General features: G+C 34.3%; 1 protein-coding gene across 1 annotated transcript; it reads left to right on the top strand.

Annotated features, from left to right (window-relative positions):
• The first annotated feature begins 8,558 nt into the window (after positions 1–8,558).
• On the top strand, positions 8,559–9,773 carry LOC115877209. Its single transcript, XM_030893367.1, has 3 exons — positions 8,559–8,686; positions 8,803–8,959; positions 9,417–9,773. The coding sequence occupies exons 1-3, from the start codon at positions 8,559–8,561 to the stop codon at positions 9,771–9,773; spliced, it is 642 nt and encodes a 213-aa protein (XP_030749227.1).
• Positions 9,774–22,215: the final 12,442 nt, after the last annotated feature.

The following is a 22,215-nucleotide window of genomic DNA, read 5'->3' as shown; positions in this document are numbered from 1 at the left end:
AGCGCTGCGTGGATGGCTTGCTATTGGCTGTTCCTAAGGATCAGATAGGTACGACTTTAGAATTTTTCAACACCTATGACAGGCATATACAACTTACTGTCGTTGAAGAAACGAACAGAGCCGTTCCGTCTCACGTTCCGACACGTTGATGATTAGAAATGGAGATTAAAATAAAATGGTATAGAAAACCATACTGTTTCAATTGTTTCATTAGCTTCCATTCATATCACAATGAGATTAAAAATACAGTATTGGCCAAAAGTGGATGAACCAATACCAATAATTGCGAAGAAAATCAGATTTGAGGTGTTAAATATCAAAATGATTTTATGTACCTTTGTATGTTAAAAGTTTAATACATTCTCACCAAAATACTACAAACAAATATAAATTCTTCTGTTAGTCTTATCATTTATAGATAAGAATTGGCAAATATTGCTTTTTGTCTTGAATGTAGATGAACCAAATATTTTAAAAAATCGTTAGTTTCATTTGTTCTGCTTTTTATGAACAATTGCGATTTAAAAAACATTTGAGCTTCTGTGATATATCATGCCACGTGAACAGAACTTGTCTGCAGATCTTGTTATAGTGAATGCTTTTAAGTATGGTTGAAGCAACGGAAATTGCTACATTACGCCTTGAAAATCTAGCGGTACATTATATTTAAAGAGATATAATGAGAGAGGAGATGTCTCTATAAAAGAAAACCAGGACGACCTAAAAAAGTTGGTCCCAAATATGATAAAAAGCCATAAACGAATTTCTTCACAAGATCCATTTTGCCGTCAACAAAGATAAAAGCAAAACTTGAAAAAATGGGCTACCCACCAGAGTACAAGGACGATCCGTCAAATTAGTTGACCAGAAGTTGTTTTCCGAAGACCCGCTAAGAAACCACTGCTATCAAAAAATTAGCGTCTGATTAGCATTTGCCAAGGAATATCAAAACTGACTGTGGCACAATGGAAAAAGTTTGTTTTAGTGATGAATCAAAGTTTAATTTGGTGTCATCAGATGGAATTAACATAAGAAGACCTCCCAACACACGATTGCTACCAAAGTACACGCGACCCACTGTAAAACATGGTGGGGGCTCAATCATGGTATGGGGGTGTTTTTCTGGGTATGGGATGGGGCTTCTCCATAAAATTGAGGGCATAATGGATCGGTTTGGCTACAGAGACGTTTTACAAAACCTTTTAGTGCCTTATTTGGAGGAAAAAATGCCAGTTGTACTGTATACTTCCAACATGATAACGACCCGAAACATGCCTCACAATTGGTTAAAAGGTTTTTGGAAGATGAAATGGTGACTGTTCTCAAATGGCCATCGCAATCCCCAGACCTGAATCCAATAGAAAATTTATGGGAAATTTTGGATCAACACATTAGGACCAAATTCTACAAAATTAAGCAAGAATTATTTGCAGCTTTGGAAGAGTCTTGGAAAAATATCGATTTTTCTATAATTGAAAATCTTCTGGGATCCATGCCTAAGCGATGTCTCAAAGTAATTAAGAATAAGGGTTATTACACTAAGTACTAATAAATTGTAAGTTAATTTTTCAGTTTTTGTTAACATGAGATTTTTTTTTATTAAATATATATTTTGTTCATCTACTTTTGTCCAATAGTTTTTTCAATTTAAATTTTTTGCTACCTTATTAAAGCACATTTGAAAAAAACAATGCTATTTATTTTTATAGCACTGACACTAGACTTCAAGTAAATATAGCTCAAATTTTAATTTTAAACATATTAGGAAAAACCCATTATTTTAACAAAGTTCATCGACTTATGGCCAATACTGTATATTTAATTTTAGGAATGATGTCCAGAGCAGTCAAACTAAGCCACGCCGATTACGTAGTGGAATCACTGGCTTTTTTAAAAAATATTTTTCTTGACAATTCTTGTCCAGAAAAAATATTAACAAATTTCTACTTAACACTGCTACAGCCAACAATATTAATGATGAACTTCTTGCATAATAATGGTCTAATAATCTTAACATCCCTCTTGAACAGAACAGTTAAACCGAAAATCAAAATGGGCAACTAATTAAATATTTCTCTTTACCATTGATAATCTTACGTAAAAAACTCATGAATGTCTTTAAACAATTTAATGACATTAAAATTGCCTTTCTTCAAATACAGGGTTTCGCATGAGTGCCTTTAAATCATGGAGCGAAATGCATCAACGATTACGTTTAGGTAAAAAAATAGACGCACAAAATCTCAAAATTATTCAAAACGAGGAAAAACGTTGGATCGAAGTCTTTAAAAGATTAATTGCTGTGATTCAGTCTTTGGCTACACAAAATTTAGCTCTTCGTGGTAAAACAGATATATTATACACCAGGAATAATGGGAACTTTTTGAAGCTACTAGAATATATTGGTAAATTTGACGGTGTAATGTTGATGTCCGCCGTATAATGTATAAAGAAATATATCATTATTTAGGCAATGATATTCAAATGAAATAATTAGTATACTTGGATCAGCTGTAATCAAAAATACTGCCAGTGACATTTTAAAGTTCAAATATTATTCGATTATGCTCGATTGCACTCCAGATATAAGTCACGTGGAACAAATGACGCTAATAATTCGTTTTGTAGAAATTGAGGCTGGTCAAGATTTATGGGGATAAAGAAGCATTTTTGGGATTCATTTCATTTTGGGACAAATTCCTTCGGCGGGTGAACGCCGAGGTTCGAGCATGGACCATCCTCTCTCACGAAAGTAATAGAACCGAACATTAGTATTTTGTTTTCTTCTGAGTAATGATTATTTTGGTAATATTTCTCTATTCGTGTAACTTTAAATGGCAGCCTTAAGTATTTTCCTCAGCCCCAAAATCTTGATCAACGTAAGCTTCCCATTTTTACTTCAGCTTCCAAGCATGTGTTCTAGTCTCTATTATTTGACTTTACTATACTACCTACTATTCGGCTTTGATACACTGGAACGTGTTATAGAGTTTATTTTCGAATCAAATTTTACTATTTTTAATGATATGTATTACAAACAGGTATTTGGGACCAGTATAGGTCCTAAAATTTCACCTAATTAGTCAACATTCGTGTTGGATGATCTGGTTAAGGAATGTCTACATTACATGCCATATTATATACCTTTTGTTAGGTTGTTCCTAAGAATCAGATAGGTATGACTTCAGAATTTTTTAACGCCTATGACAGGCATATACAATTTACTGTCGAAGAAGAAACGAACAGAGCTGTTCCGTTTCTGGACATGTTGGTGATTAGAGATTGAGATTAAAATAAAATGGTATAGAAAACAATACTTTCAATTGTTTCATTAGCTTCCATTCATATCACACTTTTATGTGTCATATCACACTATCACATAATTTTAGGAATGATGTCCAGAGCAGTCAAACTAAGCCACGCCGATTACGTAGGGAATCACTGGCATTTTTAAAAAATATTTTCTTGAAAATGCTTATCAAGAAAAAATTATTAACAAATTTTTACTTAACTCTGCTACAGAAAATAATATTAATGATGAACCTATTGCACAATAATTGTCTAATAACCTAAACCTTGAATATAACAGTTAAACCGAAAATCAAAATGGGCAACTAATTAAATATTTTTCTTTACCGTATATTAATAATCTTACATACAAACTCATGAATGTATTTAAACAATTTAATAACATTAAAATTGTCTTTCTTCAAATACAGGATTTTCAGACCGGAGACACATTTTTGTCTGAACATGAAAAATCGGCGATTCACATGAGAGCCTTTAAATCATGGAGTGAAATGCATCAACGTTTACGTTTAGGTAAAACAATAGACGCAGAAAATCTCAAAACTATTCAAAACGAAGCAAAACGTTGGACCGAAGTCTTTAAAAGATTAATAATTGCTGTGATCCAATTTTTGGCTTATTAGCGTATATTTGGCTTATTAGCGCATATTACCCAATTCAAGGACAAAATCTGAAATAGAAGACTATTTTCAGTATATATATACAGGGTGTCCCAGAAATAAGTGCAGATATTTTAACTGGTAGTATAGTTCAACCCCAGAAACACGCCTACGAGGTTTTTTTTGCGAAAAAAAAAATGTTGAAAATTTAAAATTTTTCTTGATATTTTCCGGGAAATTTGAAAAAACTTTTTAGTGCCACTTGTTTATTCACCTGAGATTTCTCTACGGTGTATCTAAACCATGCAGTGTTGTAACCTCCTATGTTATCCACATTCTACATAGTTCTACATTTATAAATTCATAGAAAAATTTCTACTCAAAAATTAAGAATGTTAAATTTTCATCAGTGCTCATTATTAATAATTATTATAGAAAAAAAACACATTAATTATTTTTAGTACTTACCCTTTCAATGAAAACTTAACAAAAACCACCGAAAATTAACTAAAACATTACGTTTATGACGTTTACGAAAATGATTCATTATATTATTCACAACCAGGTCACAAAAAAGAAATTCCTAAAATGTTTATCGTAATTTAGAATTCAATATTTGTTTTCTTTCATGTTTCTCTGTTTTATTTGAACCACTGATTTACAAAACACCTTGAAAAGCGCACATTACTTTGAATACCTCTCTTATCGCTACTTTACGAACTACTTTCAATTTAAGACATGTTTCACTCAACAATTTTAAATACGTATTTTGTTTTTTCGCTATTTTTTCGATGTATTTTGACAGCCCGACCGTCGCGCGTCGGCCAAGAGTGCCACGTGTGAACTGGTCCTTTGAGCCGCGCCGTCGTGGCAGGCTTGCGTCAGACGACGATGTTAAGCAACGTTGCAGTAGTTACAACAATTTCAAGTTCAAGAGATTCGAAGCAATCAAATTTGTATTAAATTTTAAAAATAAAACAGAGAAACATGAAAGGAAACAAACAAAACGAAAATGATTTGATTATTCATCGGGCTGTTTTCGATATATTGAATTCTGAATTACGATAAACAATTTAGAAATTTCTTTTTTGTGACCTTATCAATTATCAATTCATTTGTGTTTTGTTTGTTTCCTTTCATGTTTTTCTGTTTTATTTTTAAAATTTAATAAGAATTTGATTGCTTCGAGTGTCTTGAATTTGAAATTGTTGAAACTACGGCAACCTCGCATGACGCAAGCTCGACACGCCGGCGCGACAAAGAAGCAGTGAGCCAGTGCCTTCTATTATAAGATCAGCCTACGGGCGAGATTTATGACGTCACGCTAGTTAGATATAACGGATTAATAAATATGTTGTAGAATACATGGAAAACATAATTATTCCTCAGATTTTTGGTTTGTATTTTAAAAATGATATAGTTTAAATGAAATATACATAATATACAGTTAATAATTACAACATATATACCTATTTATAGTAATAAATACTTTGGCAAATAAACTATGAACCATACAAATGCAGCAAATGTTTTACAATGTACAAATAATGTATAGGTACATAAGATAATGGGTAAAATGTAAATATATTTTAAATTTTGGGGTTTGAAAATCGATCTAAATTAACAAAAAACATTTAATATCTACTAATAGTGATGTATTATTATTTGCATTCACAAAATTTATATGTATATTTTGCAAGTATCAATGTTCGAAAAATTATATTTACAAATAATACAATATTATCTAAAAAAAGGCGTCAGCGATGGCTATGAAATGAAGATTGCTAACATTTTATATGTTAAATTATTCTAAAATTTTTGATTTTCTTGGGATTTTTAGGTTCGGGAAAAACGCTGATTAAGTTTTCATTTGGGTTTTCATTATTTTTATTTGGTTTAAAAAAAACGTTTCGGCTAACTATAGCCTTCACAGAGTTGTGTCATATGAGAAAAATAGTGTCGAATATAATCCAAAAAATTACATATACAATATAATTTACACCTCATAATGTTTACTGCAATTAATAAACTAATATAATCTTATCAAAAGATGACCACATATTTTTTAAAATTATTATTCTTAACACTAAAATTATCTACATTGACTATGGGTACGCAGTAAACATTATGTGCGTGGTGTGAATATTTTATATGCAATTTTTTGGATTATATTCGACACTATTTTTTCATATGACACAACACTGATGGAGGCTATAATGTTAGCCGAACCGTTTTTTAAACCAAATAAAAATAATGAAAAACCAAATGAAAAATCAATCAGCGTTTTCCCGAACCTAAATTCAAGAAAATCAAAAAATTTAGAATATTTAGAATCAAGGTTCAAGAATATCAAATTTTCCAAGATTGTAAAATTCTAGTTAATTATTTTATGTGTACAGTTATTTAGGGAATGTCATCGATGTTTATTTCCAAGCCAACTAGACGCCGATTTTTTTTCGATGATACAGTATAATTCTTACGTAAAATGTAAATAACATTAGACCAATTAAAACAAAGAAATATGAATTTCTTAGTATTTTTAGTAACACCTTTATTCTTAAAACTTAATTTTGTATTATGCAAATATACAAATTTTATTGTTATTTTATTCATATTGTATTCAGCCATCACTTAAATATTTGATATTAATTTGGTATTATAAATAATCAATACTATTCATTAAAAATTACTGAACAAATATATGTTATGCTTAACATACATTATATATTATCAAACAAAAACACATTCTTCTTTTAAACTGTATCAGTCTTGTCTTTACAAAAATCTTTTTAAAATTTGAACTCAAAATAATAATCTTTTCATGATCTCTAATACACATATTCTTTACTTTTCCCTAGATCATAATACCTACTTACGTGTTTGAATCTATCGAAGCTGAACCAGCAACACTTGGAGTGGAGATTCCACAATATGAATAAAATAAACATAATTGTCCAGTTTTCATTAATACCATCATGGGAGAATATTATTTTTAAATTTATTAAAGATATTTTCAATAAAATTCTCTTGATTTATAACTCGTACCCACTTTTCTTGCTCTTCCGGACACTTTAGGCTGCCTAGTATAATAACTATCCTTTCCACCAGGAACACAACAAAGATGAGGCATAGCACCAATAACACACTCCACTTAAGCTTTATTGATGAATTGTTAGAGTCTTAAAAAACACACACAAAAATCACGATAAGTAAAAATGTATGGGCACTTTTAGGTTAAATCACTTGCACAACGTGTAATTTTTAAAATTTCTATTTTTTTATGCGAAACCGAGAGTGACCATATATCTGGTAGTAGTTTATGTCACTTCAACACCAAAATAATTAGTTTTTTGCACTACAATAATAAATAATACCAAAAATCAAAGAGTTAAAACCAAAAATCAACCGATAAAATATGAAATGGAATCTAACCCAATATCTAAGTATGTACAGCTGATGAAGTAAACAAAAGTCCGCCCGTAGGCTGATCTTTTAATAGAAGGCACTGAGTGAGCAGTTACCAACCAGTGATGCGTGGCTGTCTTGGCCGACGGATGGTTGGGCTGTTGACGGAATTGTCGAAATACATCGAAAAAATAGCGAAAAAGCAAAATACGTATTTAAAATTGTTGAGTGAAACATGTATTTTCTTAGATTGAAAGTAGTTCGTAAAGTGGCGGTAAGAGACAATAATTCTCAACATTTATTCATTCAGAAAGATATTCAAAGTAATGTGTAATGTGTGCTTTTCAAGGTGTTTTGTAAATCAGTGGTTCAAATTGTGATGAAGCCTATACGAAAATAATGTGTTAAGTTAAAAATGGGGACTGTTATTTTAGCAGTTTTTATAATAGCACGTACAAGTAAAGCAGCACAATGAAGTGTATTTAGTTAAGTGTGTATCGAAAAAGAGCAGTATCGAAAAAAAACTGTCGCAGTTACATCGATCTGTCATAAGTATCTTTTTAATGTTGGGTAAGTTTTTTTAATTTAACTTTTAAACATTTAACTTTTAATTTATTTTATGTAATAATATCACAATCTTAAAAATGTAATGCATCTCTGCAAACTCCTCAGGTGTTGTGATTTTATGACTTACTTGTAAACATATACTTTCTTGTCCATATGGCAACACAGTGCGTCGAATTAACTGAAATCCGGGCTTGATCCGGGTAATTGAATGTGGTTGGCAATATCTGCCGGCGGTTCTCAAAATGTTGCGATTATTTTTTAAAATTTTCAAAGTTAAATAACTCAGTTATTTTCAATTTATTTTAAAAATGGTAAAGAGAAAATATGTTTATTTTGACCAGATCTACCACCTCTTAAAATATCTGCACTCATTTCTGAGACACCCTGTATATATCCAAAAAAAATAGTTCCATGACATTGAATAATTTTTATAGGCCCTCAAAATAGCTTTAATTTGGAATAATTTTAAAGTGCCAATTGATGACGTATGAAAAATACGCCCAATCACATTGCAGAACCGTGCTCGTGCGCCAGCCAACAACTGGCAACATTGCGATTTGATATGACGTGCATGTTGAATGATAAATTTGAAGTTAAATTTTTTGTTTACTCCGTTTGTGAAAGCTTGTAATCAAATTTTAAGTTTTAAATTGTTATTTTTTGATAATTTGTTCCATCATGGTCGTACCAGAACCTGGATTCGAAAAGGCGTCATTTGATAACCTTCCTAAAGTTGACGCCGAAATGGTTAACGACTTTTTTCTCGATTTTTTTAGTGCAGAAGCTAAAAATGCAAAAACAACAAGGTAAGTTCAACTAAATTATTAGCGTATAAAATTGGTGTACCTACTTATTTTTTTTGCAAAAAATTTATTTTTACCTCAGTGAACTTAAATCTTATTGTTTTCTTTCTTAATTCTAGGGCACAAAAGGCATCGTTTGGTGACAATGCAGTAGGTTATGTACAAGTGAAGAAAGAAAACCATTTATGTATTATATTGGCAATAATAACTCCCGAACATAAGGTTCGACAAAAAGAGTATTCTATTGAAGCCGTTGTAGATATGACAGAAGAAAAGGTGATTAGCTGTGAATGTAAATATTGTGCTGCTAGTAAAGGTAGGCATTACAATTTAGTTTGTAAAAGCCTCTATTTTTTGTCTAAATTTAATTTATTGATCATATTAAATTTACTTATTAAATGTCTTTTTTTTTGCAATTGCTTTCCTTTTGTGGGTGCATCGAAGAAGTGAAGAGCCTGCTGTCACTTGCTACTGCAAAAAAATCTGCTTTCGCCAAAATAGGCGATGCAAAAATGGATCTGCAATCTGATCAATAAACCAATACCACCACTTATTCCTCGAAATAGACAGTATGTGGAAAGTATTGTTGCTCAGGCAAAAGATCTGAAATGAAATATTTTCTTTCACTTGGGAGTTGCAGAAAAATCAAATTTGTCAATGTTTCAGCTTATGATAACATATAAAGAGAATGAAACAGCACCATCACCTGAAAATTTCATTAACTTTATTCCAGTCTGTCATGACAGTTTTGTGCAGAGAAGCTGAAAAATATACAAGAGCTCAAAGTAAATCGACTGAATGGTACGAACTGCGTTTTGCTCGAATTACAGCTTCTAAAATTTACGAGGCATCAAGATGCAAAACTAAAGAAGGTTCGTTAGTGGAAGCGATTTTGGGTGGAGCAAAACATATAGAAACGGATGCAATTAAAAGAGGCTTATTGTTGGAAAGTGAGGTTATATTCCAGATGGAAAAACAAAGAAACATTAAAATAAATAGCAGAGGTTTTGTATTAAATGGGGACTATCCTTTTTTAGGAGCTTCCCCAGATGGAATAAGCAGTGATTATTATATAGAGGTTAAATGTTAATCGGCCCAAAAAAAATATAATAAATTATGTGGAAAACCGTGTTTTAAAACCAAAATATTTTCACCAGGTGCAGCTACAAATGATTTTGCAAAAAAAAGGATATTTTTTAGTGTTGCTGCACCAAACTTCGAGGAATCCCGGAGTGTAGATATATTTGAAGTAATCCAAACAAAAATGGAGTGGATAGTGATAATCCTGACGTTTATCCGCCGCGTACCCTAGTGGGGCATGCGTAACGTGACCATACGTCCCGTTTTGAACGGGACCGTCCCTTTTTTCGACCGTCTGTCCCGGTGTCCCCGAAAGACGCTTCGGGACGCCAAATTGTCCCGTTTTTCAAGAAAATACTAAAAATCCAACAAACCAACAAATATTGATTGGTGCAGACCATCCGTGTCTGAAAGATATATGAGCCCATCGGGAGAGGCGCCTCCCTCCACCTTCATCTTCGCGTGTACCAGATGCCAACGGGCACCCGCTTCGCTGTACCAACCCTACTACTACTGGAATCTGCTAAAATCAATTGGTGTGCCTAGTTGTACGTGCGCTGTGTGTAGAATAAAACACCGATACAGCCCCTACACCATGCCCCGTCGCCGTCCCCTGAGCCTCAGCCATCTCCAAACACTACGCCAGTCCCAAGTGAATTATTCGTCCGACCACCGACACCCGAAGTCGCACGTGCGCCCATGCCCATCAAACCTGGGCGTCCCACGCCAGAAATGAATCCCCCGCAGCCTGGATCATCCGGCGTCGGGAGGCGAAGGGCTCTCACAGCTCTTAATCCCATCGGCCATGGACGAACATCTCCCCGCGAACCAATAACCCCCGGCGGCAGCAACTACTACGGCCAATGGCGGACAACCGCCGATGGCACTCGCTGGTTTTCCGGCGCCAAAACCCGGGTGGGCTGCTGCAGGACGAAGAGCAGCCAAAGTGCGGGGAAGACCGTAGTGAATCTGGTGAACAAAAAGAGTGAGTGCCGGTTATATATGTTAACGTATCATCATCATCATCATCATTAGCCGTTTGTCGTCCAACTTTGGACATAGGCCTCTCCCAATTCTCGCCACCGATCTCTGTTCTGTGCTGTGCGTGTCCAATGTAGTCCTGCCACTCTTTTGAAATCATCGTACCATCTCATTTGAGGGCGTCCTCTCATTCGCTGTCCTAAGTATGGCCTCCATCGCTGAATTACCGTGTTCCATCTATTGTCGGATTGTCTAACTGTATGTCCTGCAAAGCTCCATTTCAATCGTGCCGCCCCTGGCTGTCACATCCTCCACTTTAGTCCGCATTCTTATCCAGCTATTTCTTTTTTTATCCTTAAGTTTAACTCTAACATAATTCTTTCCATGGCTCTTTGGGTCCTCGACAGTTTTTCTATATTTGCCTTTGTAAATGTCCATGTTTGGCAGCCGTATGTAAGGATTGGCAATATGCATTGGTTGAAAATTCTGCTTCTCAAATATTGGGGGAAATTTCTGATTTTGAGTATCCACGATAATTTTCCGAATCCAGCCCATGCCAACTTGCTCCGCCTAGTAATTTCGGCCGTTTGGTTTTCTTTTCCTAACTTGATCACCTGTCCCAGGTATATGTATTCTTTAACTGTTTCCAGGGGGGATCCGTTGATCGTCACGTTGTTTTGATTTTCGGTATTTGTCATCATTTTTGTTTTATATTTATCTTTAGGCCAACATTTTCCGATGCGGTTGTCAGCTGGTTTACCATTGCCTGAATTCCCTCAAAAGTGTCAGTAATTAGGACGACGTCATCGGCAAATCTCAAGTGATTTAGTTTTTTGCCGTTTACATTAATGCCATATTCCGACCAGTCCAGTTTTTTAAAAACATCTTCCATTGCCAAGGTAAACAATTTTGGAGATATCACGTCTCCCTGACGTACTCCTCTCTTAACTTGGATGGGTCTAGTAGTATCTCCTATTTGTATTGTCATTGTTGCGTTCTTGTATATATTATGGATTAAGGTTCTATATCTTGAATCAATTCGGCAGTTGTTCATTGCTTGTTCTACAGCCCATAATTCGACACTGTCAAAGGCCTTTTCATAGTCCACGAAAGCAACGTTAACGTATAGTTATTAGTATTATAGGAAGTGTAGGGTTTTTCTGTGTTAAATAAGAGGTACAAAATACCTGATAAATAAGCTCCCTTTTCAACAAGCCAAATTAGTACAAAAGCAGGAACCAATAATGGACTCATATGGTGGAATATAAGAAGAAGAGTGTTTTTGTAGACGCCAACGGAGGAATAGGCCGAAAATAAAATAAATGAAGATTATTTTCGGACCCAAAATTGGCGGTCGCTACAATATCTCGTAATATCCTTGAATTATCTTAGCCATAATCTCTTGTAACTTGTTGGAAAAATCCTCCGTTGTTTGCAATATTTAACTCTTGCATTATTTTTATAGATACCTTTCCTTTTCTTAAAATTTTATTCAATAAGGATATGGCAAATAAATGATTTAAAAACGCATAAAAACCAATTAATTTTTAATAAGAAACCTATACCCAAGAAAATCACAATTGAAATATTGAATAAAAGTTTAAGAACAAGAAAGGTATCTATAGAAATAATGCAAGGGTTAAATATAAGGAAGGAAGGATTTTGCATAAGCCTCATCAGCTGCTGAGCCTTTTAGCGGCATAACGCAAACAACTGAGGATTTTTCCAACAAGTTACAAGAGATTATGGCAAAGATAATACAAGGATAATACGAGATATTTCCAGGACTTATAAGAAACTTTCAAAACAAGGAAATCGAATAAATTATTTAAGATCGCCCAGAAATCATTTAATTTTTAACAAGAAACATATACCCAAGAAAGTCATAATTGAAATATTCAATAAAGGTTTAAAAAAAATAAAAATATCTATTAAAAAATAATGTCTCAGATTTGACTCTAAAGCCTATGGGTCAAACCCGTTGGGAAAGTCGTATTAACGCGGTCTCTGTATGTTAACGCCTATCGTTTTATATTATTTTTTATTATTTTATACTATTTCTGTTTTTCTACTTATTTTTATTTTATACTGTTGTATTTTATATTATTTTTTTTTGTTTAATATAGTTCAGTTAAATTTTGTAAATGTAGTCAACGCAATTATTTGTTTTGTACGATGTAGAAGCACCAATATGCAACCTTCAAATTTCTAACTGGGGGCTGTAAAAATTATTGTTTGTGTAGCACGGTCCGTAGCGTTCTCTTAAATATAAGTTGTAAATTAGAGTTATTTGTCTTTATTTTACAACAAGCAAAAGAAAATCCAGCGTAATAACATCTGGTCCTTCGAGCCGGATAAAAAGTTAGTGAAAATCTAAAGAAAATCATCAAAAATCAGCGAAAAACTTAAAATTCCAGTCAACCAGTGCTATTCATCAAGGTATCGATTTGTCGCTGTAAACCTTTGTCTGGCCTGTTGGATCGTCCGAGACGCCGCGCCGGTGGTATTTTAAAAGCAGTGATATTGCATCTTTGTCGCTCTCGATACGGTTCGGTGAGTCCTTTCTTGTGACATGTGTAGGCAAGCAGGGGCAATTTCCTAAATCGTCTCCAAGGCAGGGCGCCAGGGGCTCTTGACCATCCTAGCTCCCTAAATCGGATCCTGCAGCCCTGCTACGAAACACGTGTGTAGAGTGATTGGGCCAATTTCTGTCAGTTCATTCATAACCAAAAAGTGCGGAACCATATATACCGAAAAGTGCGGAACCAAGATATACCAAACTCCATTTCAAGCTCTCAAAATGCACCACCTTTTTCTGTCAATCCGGATGAAAATTTTGATCGAAGCGGCACCCTCATCCTTCCAAAGTTCTGAACATTTATTCAGTGAAGTACCAACAGGATATGAGCAATGGGATGTATTTCAGATTTACCTATCTCAATTATAAATGAAAGTATATAAGTCATTGACACAAATCTCTGTGAAGACCCAGGCAATTGCTATCATGATTAACCAAACCAAACCAAAGCTTAGTTACGCGACATTACAGCCAGTAATTGGTAAATTGCTATGATCAACCATCTACCTCTTATGCAAATTGCTCTAGAAATGACAATGAGCAAGAATGTTTTGAATGTGATTCGGACTACTCAGTGCAAGATCCCAATTAGATCGTATCCCATTCTTCATCAGATGAGGAAGATATCCCATTAATTTGTATTAAAAAGAAAATGGTCAATAGAACCAAGGAAAGCGTTTTCGTATCAGAAGAATATACAGAGAAAGGGGAAAAGAGAAAGCGAAGACGATTAGAAGAATCACTATCAGCAAGAAAGGCAAAACATCGAACAAATCAAGCTAAAACACTCTGTAAAAACACCCTGCGTCGCATAAAAGATACTTACCTAATGATCTGAGTATTCAGCTTTTGTTTTCGGATTTTAGAGAAAAACACCCACATTTTGTGTGTTCTTACGAAGTGTATCGAAATGTCGTTACTAAAGAAATGAAGATCTCATTTACCAAGCTCGGCCACGAAGAGTGTGAGCTTTGCGAAACGTTTTTGCTCCATAACCCTGAACATACAAAAGAGAATCCTAGTACAGATTGTGAGGAAAGTTGGAAAATCGACATGACAAAAGCTGTTGAAGCACGTTCATCCTACAAATTGGTCATCCTACAACAACGAGGTTTCAGTACAAAATAATAATACTGCATACTTTTCTGCGGATCTTCAGAAAGCGTTAATGCTTCCGCGACTTGATATGTTCAAGAAAGCAATTTTTTGTCCACGAATAATTGCCTTTAATTATAGTTTCGTTCCCATAGGAACATAAAGTTCCAGTAATATTACTTTGCCATGAAGGCCTCACCGGAAGGTAAAAAGAAGACATTGTAACCATGTAATACAATTTTATTTAGGAAATGAGAGATTATGAAAACATTGTTCTATGGGTAGACAATTGCTCATCGCAAAATAAAAATTGGACCCTTTTCAGTTTCTTAAATCATATTGTAAACTCAGCGAAAGTCTCTATTAAAGAAAGTATCACCAAGTTAAAGTTTCAGTGAAAAAAACTCCAAAGATTTACGATTTTAAAGATTTTGTTACCGTGGTCCAAAAAGCCAATTCAAACAAAGTTAAAGTTGTTACACCGCAAGAGTTTTTTAGGTGGGAAGATTTTTCTTCCTCCTATAAACTGAAGAAGCAAGAACCACGAATTTATTTAAAGGATATGGTACAAATTAGAGCAACAAGGGGAAAAACTATTTATCCTATAAAAAATGTTTTATGGATGCTGAGGAATATGACTTAAATTTGAATGGAAGAAAACCTGAGTTTAGTGGAAGAAGAAGAAGGTATTCTTGAGAATAAAGAGGAGCTAAGTCCACTTCAGTACTTTCTGGAGTAGTTTTCCATGGACATTATATGAAATATTGTAAATCAAACTAACCTATATAGCACACAAACAACCGGAACTAGCTTGAATACCAATTTTAAAGAAATAACTGATTTTTTGTCCATCCTTTTGACAATGGGTATTGTATCTTTACCCGCTTATGAAGACTATTGGTCAAATGAGATAGGAATATCACAAATAACTGCCTATAAAAAGATTCAAAAAACTCAGACGTCTCATACATTTCAACGATAATTCTGCAATTAACGACGGTACAAAGGATCGATACTACAAAATTCGCCCTTTGATTGATGCTGTAGCTGCTAATTAGGCATTTGCAACAGATCTTAAATCAAGCGAAATACATCAAAATTTGTAGGGACCAACCCTCAAATAAATTTAATGATATTACAAAATCATCTAAAAGATCAGGTGCCCAGAATTTCAGGTATCAAAAAGCCTTCCCAAGGGTAAAATTAAAAGGGGCCGTGAAGCGACCGCTCATTGGCTGTGACGTCACTCCGCATATAAACACGGCGCCGCACAGTAGACCGAGCCAATGCTAATGGCCGGACATTGAGGGTTTTTCCAAAGTTTGATTTTAATTGACTAATTTTACATTGTAATGTAAACCTATTGTTCTTTTTAGAAAACACCATATTAGGCTTTTGGATACCAACAGTGACAAAAAATATAACGTTTTGAAGGTCACGTCTATATTGGTTAAATATGGTAAAATATTTTCTTCATTTCAATCGTTCAAAAAAATGGTTTCTTTTCAGAGTTAAAGTTTACACTTTCTAGCACATTGAAAACATATATCTAGGAATCCTAAATTGCATAAATATAATTTTTAGAATCTCTCTGAATTCTGTGGTACTAAATTTTTTCTACTAATGATCTTAAATTCTTAGTTTCTAAGTTTTATTGACTTTTAAAAAAATGGCTAAAAATGGCCAGGCTGAAATTATGTGTTTTAGTAAGATCAAACCTTGCCAAAACTATATCTGCAAAGATTGGCTGCGACCACTTGCGACCCTACGAAATAATAGTATATTACGTACACAGTGCAGATCCGCTTATTATTGACAGGTACAAAATAGATTTATTAAATCAGATATTAGTAGCTGGCCATGACGCGTCATAACGTGATATTTTTTGTGTCAATTGACTTGGGTATTTTGACAATAAATTTCGTGACACATATACGTTTCCATATCGCGTATCGCTTTTCTTATTATAGAAGGTTTAAAGAGTAATCAAGACCTATTGTTCTTTATGAAGGCTCAAAATATTGACTATGATGATTTCAAAGTCCTATCAAATCGTATACTTTTCATGCTAAAATTTAAGGGCAGTGAAGAAGATATTACAAAACTTCATGAATGTTTAAGGCTGTTTTGTAAAAAATTGGTGTATAAATGGAAAATATCCTTTAGGAACGAAACAAGATTTTTGCTAAAGAATCGCTTTTGGCTTAGTTTAAAATTTAGGTGGCCAAAATTTTGCAACAATACCCCGGGGTAGCAGTACCAACAAAGGACAACGAAAACTTTTTCAAGATTTGTCTGATTGACAAAAACTTTTTTCTTTATAACGTTTTATATTGTCTGTTAGTAACAAGTTTCTATCTTAAAGAAAATTGTAAAATGAGAAAATTGTCGTTAGTCCTCAAATCTTAATCTCGTTAGTCCTCAATCTCTATCTGAAATTCGGAATAGAGGTTTAGATGATGAATCTAAACAATTTGTATGAATAATATACTCTACATATAAATAAGCTGTTCGAAAACTGAAACGATGTAAGAAATTAGTCTTTAACCAAGCAGGATTAAACCCTATAAATTTAATTCGATTTTTTTTCCTCTTGCAAGAGTTGTTTAGCATATCAGGAATACACTATATTTAACATTTTCAGTTAAAAATTGTTAACAACATGTCTTATACTTATATCAAACTGAAATAAATATTTGAAATTAGTGAAAAGCAACATTTTTTATTGATTTCAAGTTGTTTTGTTATGTTCCCTATATATTGTATATAGGAAACACACTGTATGTAAAAATTTTAGTAAAAAATTGTTCACTGAACGTTTTATACTTATAATCAAACCCAAATAAATAATTAAAATTAGTGAAACACAAAATTAATCAATAAATTTTGTGTTTCACTAATTTTAATTATTTATTTGGGTTTGATTATAAGTATAAAACGTTCAGTGAACAATTTTTTACTAAAATTTTTACATACAGTGTGTTTCTAAAAAATTAAAGCGAATGTCCGAGTTTCCCTTTACAGTCCACTGTGCGCCGTCCTGGTTGTTAACATAATATCCATTTCTCATTTTCGACTTGTTGTTCAGCGTGGTTTTAGCTTTGTGTTAGAAATTGCGACGAAATCTAGTAATTTGTTTTATTCTGCCTAGTAAAATAGTGTTTTTAATTAGTTATGGCCGCCGAAGGATTTGTAAAAGCTTCCACAAACAATCTACCTTCTGTAGATATGTTCATGGTAATGGAATACATAAATAAAAAATCGGTAAAAAAACTTTTAAGTTAAACGGTTTTATCTTATGTGCACTGAAAACTAGAAAATAATAATAACAATTAGGTATTTTGAACTTCTAGTTCAGAAATATTTTAGTACTAGGCAGAACAGCTTTTAGGCATATTAGACTAAAATAAAAACGTGGGGCCCCTCTGAAATCCTACCTATGGCAAAGCATATCTTTATACTTTGGTAGATCATGAGCTCAGCGTTCGCTGGTGAAGCCGCCACGGCTGGTTATTGATTGTCAAAATCTCCAGTTACGATTATAGTAAGTCGATGCAATCCACACTTAGTATAGAAGAAAGTATTACAGCAATAGTTAATGGGCCCCACGTTTTATTTTAGTCTAATATGCCTAAAAGCTATTCTGCCTAGTACTAAAATATTTCTGAACTAGAAGTTCAAAATACCGAATTGTTATTATTATTTTCTAGTTTTCAGTGCACATAAGATAAAACCGTTTAACTTAAAAGTTTTTTACCGATTTTTTATTTCCTAGTTTTTAGTATTTAACGGAAATGCCTACCGAATATTCCTCATTCTATTTAATTCACTTAGTGCATCATTATTACATGGTTTTTTACCTGATAATTTATTACAATCTGACGCTCAGGTGTTTCTGACGCTAACAACTCTCTTTGTCTTTCTCTCGTTGTGATGCCAGCCTAGACTCATGACGCTCAGGTGTTTCTGCCGCTAACAACTCTCTCTGTCTGTCACGTTGTGATGCTAGCCTGAACTCATGACGCTCAGGTGTTTCTGACTCTACCAGCTGCCTTTGCCTCTCACGTTGTGCTATTAACCTGGCATCATGTTGCTCAGGTGTTTCTGTTGCTAACCGTTCTCTTCGTTTCTGTAGTCGACTATAGGTTTCATTTTTACTTTCTTTTGCACGTTTCGTTCTATACTTTTCTTTCGCCTTTTCGAGCCTGCTTTTTCGTTGTGTAGCAGTTTCGTTTTTATTGTTGTTTGTTTTTTATTTATTGTTTCCATGATGTTCTCACGAGTAATGGACATTTTAACGGTCGACCCCCCCAGAGGTCCAGTAGAGGGGCAAGGCTATAATATACAACAAGAGGCGCCCAATCTTGAGGGGAAAACGCTTGCGACATTACATTTTTAGCCACCCTACAGTCCTCAGCACGTTTTAACCTATTACCTTAACTTGGGTGGTAAAGCTACCGCTAACTACGTAGGTACATCTAATCACCTATTTTTTTTATCTGTCCTTCTAACGTCACACAATCTTGGACACAACTGTTCTGGACACGACTACTCATGCCCTCACCTAATACGCCATTTTGTAACGACGTCCATCTTGGATTTTAAATTTTGTCATAATCACAGTATTCTACTAGTGTAGCCCTTTCATTTGATACCCATATTGAGGGGGTTGCGGAAAAATATGAAATCCGCCATTTTGTACCGGCGGCCATCTTAGATTTACAATGTTATTGATATTACTATATTGTATTGTCATGGGAACTAAAGGTGTGTACCAAATTTCAGATCAATCTGACAACAGGAAGGTACTTAAATTTCAATTTCTAATTTTGACCCAAATAAACAAACAAATAAATAAATACCGTACGGGTCGAGCTAAATAACCGTTTAAAAAAGGACGAATGTTTTAATTCAGCTGAAATTAAAGGTGTAAAAGCAGCAATGTAAGTACTGATTTATGTAAAATAGTAATTGCCTTTTTGTTCCTAGGTATGTATATTATAATACCTAAAAGATTCAAAAACCGTTTGAGGTTATCTTGTTTTACTAGTCCTGCAGGTAAAAGGCAGGGCTTGTAATAATTTCATTTTATGTCCATACCAACATAATTATTTATTATTTTTAGGGCGTCTCGTAAAGAATTTGAGGACAGTGCTGTTGGATATGTTGAGCTTAAACGAGAAGGTCCATTCTGTACTGTGCAATGCAAGATTTGCCCGGAGCATAGAATCCGTTCTAAAAATTATCTATTCTAATTCAACGAAACTATTCTAAGCGTCGAGTGCAAAGACTGTGCATCAGCTGCAGGTACACCTAATTTAATATACAAGCCACCATTGACATTTTTTATTTTTTTTGTTTTATTTCTCGTAGGTGGTTGTAAGCACGCTCTTGCATTTCTAATGTGGATGCATCGCCGGACAGAAGAACCTTCACCAACAGAAGTTACTTCTGATTGGAAAAAACTACGGCTATCTGGTATAGGAACGTCACTTAAATTCACAACAGCCAAGGATTTTTCCAAAAAAAAGTGTCAACCCTCCAGTTTGTGATGTTCTTTCATTTCGAAACGAGCTAACTAGTCTTGGAGAAAGTTCCAAGTTGACAGGTCGTCTGTTTAAATATACTTCTGAGACATATGAAGAGTCATTTGAAAAACTGTCATTACATAAGGTAATGTTGCAATTCAGAAGCAAGGGTATAGAGTGTGACGATTTCATAAAATTTGCTGTGCCACAAATGAACAACTCTCTTTGTTCTGAAGCAGAAAAGAAGACGAGGGCTCAATCGGAAAACCCCTTATGGCGTGAGCTTCGATTTGGAAGAATCACAGCTTCCAAAATATTTGAAGTTGCACATTGCAAAACTCCAGAGGGCACTTTAGTAGAATCAATAATAGGTGCTTACAAAATGAGGGACAACAAATTCATGAAGAGGGGAAGACTATTAGAAAAAAAAGTGTTAAAGTGTGCCGAATTAAAGTGTAAATTTCAAGAGTGCGGTTTTTTTACAATGCCTTTGTTGCCTGTCCTCGGAGCCTCACCTGATGGTATCTCAAAAGATTACGTTGTGGAAATTAAGTGTCCTAGCGTTTTTGGTTCCTATGCCAAAAATTCGTAAAGAGACAAGAAGTTGATATGGAGACCGACCACGTACTGACAGAAAAAACTAAGCAAGTCCTGACCGATTTTACAGACGTGCTTACAGAATATCACAAAAATAATGTAAGTAATAATTTGTAATTTTATAAAGACGAATAGCAAGCAGAGTAGTACCTATCTATAATATCAAAAATGGTAGTGTCTTTTTTTTCAGGCTATAATAAACTGACGTGTAACTGGTACAGATTTGGAGCTGTCGAGTCTCATTGATTTTAGTATAAATCATTCACCAAGTTCTCCAGTAACATGGCCTGCCGCCGCTGCCGAAGACACCACAAGCATCAACAGTAACATTGCCGTGGAGTTCGACTTTGACGACACCAGCACCATCAAAACTAGCACTGCTCTGAAGATGTTGAACTTTGACAGTATAGTTTTTAACTCCTCTGGTGATAGCGACGCATCGTCTTTTTTTTCCAATAGAAGAATCAACTTTAATGGACTCTACAGCTGTAACAAGCGAAATAATTTACAATGAGTTACAAAGCAACGCCGCTAACACCAATACGCAATACAACAACAATGAAATTAGAAGCATTGAACACCACACCGATTACACTTCCAATTATGGATCTTTGATTGGTGGTCAAATAGACCATCTATTATCCAAGGCTTCACTGGAATTGAAAATAGCACACGAACACTGGCACGATATACTCCCCAGACTTATTTCTGCGGCTACTACAACGATCTCGACACTAGCAGCGGCGGTGCCATCTACTACAGAATGGACTTCAGATGATACTATGTTTTTGTGTATGTATATGATAATGATGAAAAATTTATATGATAACAAACAATGCAGCGTGAGTGACAAATCGAGTGTGTGTTTATACCGGCTCAGTTGTGTCCAGTTGGATCGTGTGATGGAATCGTTTTTCGGGTATAAAATTCATTATATCACAAATTGTCCACAAATAGAGAGCTCTACGCTGCTGTAAATTGGCGCAGTAAAGGTAACATTTGAAAAGGTCCTGGAGGACGGTGATATGTCCGATTTTTTTAAAAATGCATTCAGTTACGAAGAAGCTGCCGATAATTTCACCGCCGCCGATGCTCCCGAAAATCAACATATGGCAACGTTCACAATAGACGCTAATGCGATTGCGGACTCAGAAGAAAACGATCTCACTATCTTGACGATTGGAGGTTTAAACTCTTTAACGGGATCAATTGCCTTTTGCACAACAATAGCAAAGAAATAACTTTTGACCTGGTGTTTACTTCAACGTTAAATGGTTCCGATATTGACAATTATTATATAAACTGTTCATTAGGTCAACATGAATGTTTTCTATTTGATATTATAGTAACGCCTATAGGTTATACGCATAACCAAATGTCGTTACATTTACACCAGGCAGAGAAAATAATAGATCCGCAGTGCCAGTTTTTTGTAATGCAAAAAAAATCCTTTAACCGAATCCGGTGCAACACCAACATATATTTAAAAAATAAAATAAAATTATTGACTATACCATACAATCCTGCCACTACGGCGCTATTTAATGCACTGAGTCGTGCCGTTATTCGGGTGCCAACATTTGATTATGCGTATACGATAACATTTTTAACAAAAATTTATTACAATGTACTGTTGATACATTTATGTATACATTTTAATCCTAATTTGTATT

The sequence above is a fragment of the Sitophilus oryzae genome, unplaced genomic scaffold (assembly GCF_002938485.1).
Source record: "Sitophilus oryzae breed Bouriz unplaced genomic scaffold, Soryzae_2.0 scaffold_1442_pilon_pilon, whole genome shotgun sequence".
Taxonomy (NCBI): Eukaryota; Metazoa; Arthropoda; class Insecta; order Coleoptera; family Curculionidae; genus Sitophilus; species Sitophilus oryzae.
The sequence above is the reverse complement of the archived record's forward strand: the minus strand, read 5'-3'. Positions and strand labels throughout refer to the sequence as shown.

Excerpts from the sequence above, each read along its gene's own strand:
- LOC115877209 (XM_030893367.1), top strand. The coding sequence starts at position 8,559 with ATGGTCGTACCAGAACCTGGATTCGAAAAGGCGTCATTTGATAACCTT. Across the intron at positions 8,687-8,802 it reads AAAAATGCAAAAACAACAAG|GGCACAAAAGGCATCGTTTG; the intron begins GTAAGTTCAACT and ends TCTTAATTCTAG. Across the intron at positions 8,960-9,416 it reads TAGATATGACAGAAGAAAAG|TCTGTCATGACAGTTTTGTG; the intron begins GTGATTAGCTGT and ends ACTTTATTCCAG.